The 6,435-nt window shown below is 42.6% G+C and overlaps 1 protein-coding gene across 1 annotated transcript; it reads left to right on the top strand.

Moving 5' to 3' along the window:
• Positions 1–211: 211 nt before the first annotated feature.
• KCNJ16 (potassium inwardly-rectifying channel, subfamily J, member 16) lies at positions 212–1,471 on the top strand. Its single transcript, XM_006886249.1, has one exon. The coding sequence runs from the start codon at positions 212–214 to the stop codon at positions 1,469–1,471; it is 1,260 nt and encodes a 419-aa protein (XP_006886311.1).
• The last annotated feature ends 4,964 nt before the right edge of the window (positions 1,472–6,435 follow it).

Raw genomic sequence — 6,435 nt, 5'->3', positions numbered from 1 at the left:
TCCAGCGTTCAGATTGCCCTGGTAGCTGTTTCAGACGACGTGACGCGCCTTCCCACTTGGCCCTTTGCTGAAAGGATGCGGAGGGGAAGTTAAGTGCGCTTCTTCTTCTTGTCTTTTAGGTTTTTAACTGAAAACAGCAAATAACAGCCAGCGCCCTGAGAACCGTGATTGTGGCAAAGCTGACGTAAATGCCCTAAGGACGCAAGCAAGGATGAGCTATTACGGCAGCAGCTACCGGATTGTGAACGTGGACCCCAAATACCCGGTGTACCCCCCGGAGCACGTGATCGCGGAGAAGAGGAGAGCGAGAAGGCGCCTGCTCCACAAAGATGGCAGCTGCAACGTGTACTTCAAGCACATCTTCGGAGAGTGGGGGAGCTACGTGGTGGACATCTTCACCACGCTGGTGGACACCAAGTGGCGCCACATGTTTGTGATATTTTCCTTGTCCTACATTCTCTCCTGGTTGATCTTTGGCACGATCTTCTGGCTCATCGCCTTTCATCACGGAGACCTGTTGAACGATCCAGACATCACGCCGTGTGTGGACAACGTCCATTCGTTTACAGGGGCCTTTTTGTTCTCCCTGGAGACCCAGACCACCATCGGCTACGGCTACCGCTGTGTCACCGAGGAGTGTTCGGTGGCGGTGCTCATGGTGATCCTTCAGTCCATCTTAAGCTGCATCATCAACACCTTCATCATCGGCGCCGCCTTGGCCAAGATGGCAACAGCGCGCAAGAGAGCGCAGACCATTCGCTTCAGCTACTTTGCGCTCATTGGCATGAGAGACGGGAAGCTCTGTCTCACGTGGCGCATTGGGGACTTCCGACCAAACCACGTGGTCGAAGGGACAGTGAGAGCCCAGCTGCTGCGGTACACAGAAGACAGCGAAGGGCGCATGACGATGGCCTTTAAAGACCTGAAACTGGTCAACGACCAGATCATCCTCGTCACCCCCGTGACCATCGTCCATGAGATCGACCACGAGAGCCCTCTTTATGCCCTTGACCGCAAAGCCGTGGCCAAAGATAACTTTGAGATTTTGGTGACCTTCATCTACACGGGCGATTCCACTGGGACATCTCACCAGTCCAGAAGTTCCTACGTCCCCCGAGAAATTCTCTGGGGCCACAGGTTCAATGACGTCTTGGAAGTGAAGCGCAAGTATTACAAAGTGAACTGCTTGCAGTTCGAGGGGAGTGTGGAAGTGTATGCCCCCTTCTGCAGTGCCAAACAGCTGGACTGGAAGGATCTACAGCTCCACAACACCGAGAAAGCGTCAGCAGCCCGGGGCCCGGGCTCCTCAGACACCAAGGTCAGGCGGAGGTCCTTCAGTGCAGTTGCCATCGTCAGCAGCTGCGAAAACCCCGAGGAGACCAACACCTCCGGCACAGAGGAGAGTAAGGAAGCGCCTTATCAGAAAGCCCTCTTAACTCTGAACAGAATCTCTGTAGAATCCCAAATGTAGCCTTCAGCTGGAACGGTAGGGCTACCCGCACAATCACTTGACTCCTGTAAAACCTGACTTTTAAAGACGAGGTAACGATGATTTATGGCTAGAATGGACGCATAGACTAGGTTAAACCTGATAAAAGGGAAGGAAAATTTCATAGGACACAGTTGCTTCAAATCTTTTTGCTAGAAAAAAAATATATGTAATAGGTTTGTCATTTACAAATGGAATTGAGTGCTTTAAATTTCATTTCCTTTTATTATATACTTGTATCAGACTTTGGAAGAGGAACTCTCAACAATGTGAACAAAGATATGAGCCAGAGTAAACAATAACAGAAAGGCAGTTGAGATGAATATTACATTCTTAAATAGCAGACAGTGTAATAATATGAAAATTGTTAGTATGATGTTCATCGCTAATAAAGAGCACGATGTCAGCCAACCGAAAAACGTGAGATGATTCATGCACAATAGATTGTAACTGGGGATCTTTAGCTGTGAAATCACCAGGCTGCTTTGAGCCCCGATGTTTACGGCTGCTATTGTACTTCTGTTGCTATCAGCAGGCCTATGTGGTAATAAAAAACCGTAGAAAATACTGGCAATTCGGCCAATTCTTCCTCTGCAATGTATGTAGGTATGGATCAGTAATTAGTGAGCACATTGCCGTGGGGTCAGCCTGGCGTACAGCTGATCCTCCGTTAGATTTCCAAGGCTGTAAATTGCATAGGAGGAAACTTCTCACCTTCTCCTCATGGAGGTGCTGGTAGATCCCACCACCAGAGAGACACAGTCTTTGGATAAGTAGCACAATTCTGTAGGGATTACACCACTAGCACTCCCACAATAATTATTTGAAGGATTGAATATACCATGGACTGCTAGGAGAACAAACAGGTTCTTCCTGGAGAGGGTGAGACCAGAATGCTCCTTGGAGGCAAGGATTCTGAAGCTTCCTCTGACACACTTTGGGCATGTTGCCAAGTGAGACCAGTCCTTGGAGAGGGACGTCATGCTTGGGAGAGTAGAGGAATGGACAGTGCAGGAGAGGAAGACCCTCAATGAGATGGATTGATTCAGTGACTGGGGTAACGGGGTAGGTGTGTCAGAGATAATAAGATTGGCACAGGATAGAGCAGGGTTTAGGCCTGTTGTACACAGGGTCGCTACGAGTCGCAGGCGATTCGACGGCACATAACAACAACCGCCTAAGATGTGAAATATTCACATTAATATTTAGAGCAGTATGTGTTTCTTCAATACTCTAGTCACCTCAGAGAAATGGCTTTATATGGAAGAGAAGAAATAAGACCATCAGTGCTCCTTTCTGTTCATGCAACAAAGTGATTCCCATCCCCATCCCTCACCTTCTTCAAAGATATGAGGAAGATGCAGGATAGAGAGAGGGCCCTTATAGCATTGATGAACATCAGGAAACCTTTGGGAGAAAACATTCTGTGCATTTGCAACGGAAAGACTGCAGCCTTGCCGGAACCACTTCAATTTTTTTTTTTCTTTGCAAGAGGTTGAGGCTGGAGTTGTGTGTTTGTGGCAAGAAGCGGTGATGTATGCTTTCTGTCTTGATTACAAGACTCAGATGACTCCAGTTGCAAATTAAAAAAAAAAAACACAACAAACTTTTTTGGTGAACTTGAAATTGTACCTTTAGTTGGTGATTTTGTGAAATAGAATTAAGATTATTTGATCACAAATTAAGTAAATAAACTGAGTGCTATAGACTTGCTTGACATGAGATATGTTTATATTTTCTGTTTATCAGTCATGATTTACTTATCTATAAATCCAATTACATGTTATTGAAACATCAACTTGAGCTTTATACAGAGTTATTAGCTACTTTCAGAATTATCTATGGTGTTTTGTTTGATGTTACTTCTGCAGTGGTTAATACACAAATGCCGTAGTTCTTAATTGTTTTGTACAGAAATTTTTACTCTTTTTTAAAAAATATTTCAATTTCCTTTTCTCCCTTTTCTTTCTTTCTCTCTCTCTTTGCATTTAATTGAGCCACAAGTTAATGGAACCAAATTAAAGTCCAAGATTCCTAATAGAAGTAAAATTACTAATCAATGTAAAACGAGCACGACTCATATCAATCCTATGAACAAAAGGCCTGAAGCCCCTCTACAACTATCGACATTTTTCAAAGTTCATAGAGTTTCCAGAGGCAGGTTGTTTAGGAAGCGGATGCTACTCCTTCTTTTAAACCTGTCTTAAACAAATATACTATAGAAATGCATATTGTTTCTCTTTTTATTCTTCTTTCCCTTTTTCATCTATTTCTTCTCTCTACACTTTTTGCTGTCTTGCTTCAGAAATGCAAAAATCTATTTTTTAAATTTCATGTGTGCTATTGCTTTGAATTGTGTCATCAAGCTACTCAGCTCTGTTTAAGCACCATGGTCTACTGAGGAAACTCCACCACCACATGACGGATTGAGCTTGCTTCATACACTTTTGCTTTCATTTCACTTTTCCTCCTGGACTCTCGCCTCTTTTCAATATTTACCTTGTCACTGTTGGAACAGGGACATCAATAGCTGATGGGGGTCATTCAGCTCTTCTCTGCAGTTCCACAAGCAAGTCTTATCAGCCAGTATAAAATGCATAATTAGCTGTCTATATGCAGTATTTGTCTCAGCTCTTCTGTTTCACTTTGCTATCCCAATTACTTACCTCATAATGAAGAACTTAAAATTGTGCAAAAAATGCACTACTAGTACCTTCCCAGTGATAGAAATTCTGTTTGTAGATTAGTCAGCACAGAATACTGTACACCAAAAATAAGAACTGCCTCCTCATTGAATTAGAACAGAAGCAGTATTGTATAACATTTTTAGTATGTGAAGTAACAGTTGTTTCTGTAAACAGTGCAAGAATGAATTGTGCAAAATGCCATTTCTAGATTTTAAGTCCTCTGGCAAGAGTTGGTGCAAATAATTTGCACTCATCTTTTATTAAGTGGAGCTATTGAAGTCAGGGATCATGGGTTAAAGGAGTTCTGGTGGCCTACTGTAAGAAGCTGTGCTGCAGTCCTGAAGGCACGCAGTTCTAATACACCAACTGCTTCACTGGAGAAGGATGAGCGATATCCCCCTGGGCGATTAAACTGCACCTGAAAACCTGCTAAGGGGTCAGCTATGGGTCGGTGCCAACTCAAAAGTACACAACAACAACAACAACAATTAACTTTTTTTATTAAAGGAGTGGCATCCACTTCCAAAATGACTTGCCTCTGGAAACTCTATGAACAGTGCTCAGGCCTTTCGTTCATAGGGTCGCTGTGAGTCTACGGCACCTAACAACAACAACAACTAAAGGTTGATGAACTCATGCAATGGTACCACAGAAGAAAGTTCTGGCAATCTACTTCCACAAAAACAGGAAACACAATGTGTGGGAATTAGTGTATGCAAATTAATTAAAAAGAAAGTTAAAACCCAGTTGGAGTCGGAGGTGGGGGCGGGGAAGAACACTTAAAACGCAACCAAAAAGTCCTGCGACACGTTGACGTGATTCAATGACACAGTGAATTTATATTAATTGAGTTCATTGAATAGCAGTTGGTTTGGGTTTGGTTTTTGCATTTGGTCAGTAAGCAGATATGTATATATTTGTGTTTAGTTGTTTTTTTTTATTGGATACATCCATTTTTCTTCCTATAAAGGAAATAATTCTGGGATGTTAACTGGGTGGGAAAACGATTTGTGCCTTTAAACATTGTTCCATGTTATGCTAGCTGTCATTTGTGAAGCTGGCTCTTGAGGAAGGAGTGAGCCTAGGGAAGCGAGGAAATGTGTCATCAATTCGTCATCCACCATTAGAAGCTTTACACATTGAATATATTTAATCCCCACAACAAAACAGTGAGGGAGATATTTTTAACTCTCATTCCATCAAATATTTAATTCTTCCTGATTAACGAATTTCCAATTTTATGTAGGGCAACAAGTTCTCAAGTTAACAAATAAAATACAGCTAATGTTTGGAATACTAAAGTTTTCAAGTGGCCATTCAATGCATGGCCTCTATGAGCAATTATTTTGTTATAATACCAAAAGAACTGTAGAATGCCCAACTACCTAGTGCTAAGGAGCTGTGCTGTTATCCTGAAGGCACGCAGTTCAAACCACCAGCTACTCCATGGGAGAAGGATGGGCAGTCTCCTCCTGTGTGATTACCTATCTCTGAAAACCCACCAGAGGGTCAGCTACGGGTTGGTTCATCCCATTGTGCGGTATACAACTGCAACTGTTACTAAGCACTTTTGTCAGAGCTTTCCCTGAAGAATCCTGATCAAAAGGAAAGAAAGGTAGAGAAAAATTTAAATTTTCACTGACTCTAGACTTCCGGGGAATCTTGGTGATACAGTAGATTAAGCATTAAGCTGCTAAGTAAAGTTGTTCGTTCAAATTCACAGTTTACTACATGAGAGAGAGAAGAGAAAGTCCACTCCAGTAAAGATGTACAACTCTGGAAGCTCCATAGGGCAGTTCTGCTCTGTCCTATAGTGTCAACACGAGTTAAAATCAATTTGATGGCAGTGGGCTGCTGGCTAGATTTTCTGGAGCCCTAGAGGGTGAATGAACCTCTGAAACTACTGCCTTGAGATAAACTTTAAACAACAAATACCTCCTGAATTAATATTATACTTGTTTAGCTTGGGGGGGGGGTTGTTTGGGTTTGTTTTTTTTTAATTCTGTGTCATTGCTATCAAGTCAGAAACAACTTACAGCTCAGCCTCCACTGAGTTCCTGACGTAAATCACATAGAAGAAAATTGCCTGTCTTTCTCCTATGGAGCAGCTGTGAATCTGAGATGTGGGCTTTGAGTTCACAGTGAGATCTCTATCCACTATGTCAACTAGTAAAAAAAAAAAAAGTCCACTTTGAGCATTGTGCTCTTTTAAGAACTATATATTGTGTTGTTGTTGTTGTTAGGTGCTGTCGAGTCACA

Source organism: Elephantulus edwardii, unplaced genomic scaffold (assembly GCF_000299155.1).
Source record: "Elephantulus edwardii isolate Elephantulus edwardi_28Jun2011 unplaced genomic scaffold, EleEdw1.0 scaffold00048, whole genome shotgun sequence".
Lineage (NCBI taxonomy): Eukaryota > Metazoa > Chordata > Mammalia > Macroscelidea > Macroscelididae > Elephantulus > Elephantulus edwardii.
The sequence above is the reverse complement of the archived record's forward strand: the minus strand, read 5'-3'. Positions and strand labels throughout refer to the sequence as shown.

Bases quoted from the DNA above. Each gene is read 5' to 3' on its own strand.
- KCNJ16 (XM_006886249.1), top strand. From the start codon at position 212: ATGAGCTATTACGGCAGCAGCTACCGGATTGTGAACGTGGACCCCAAA.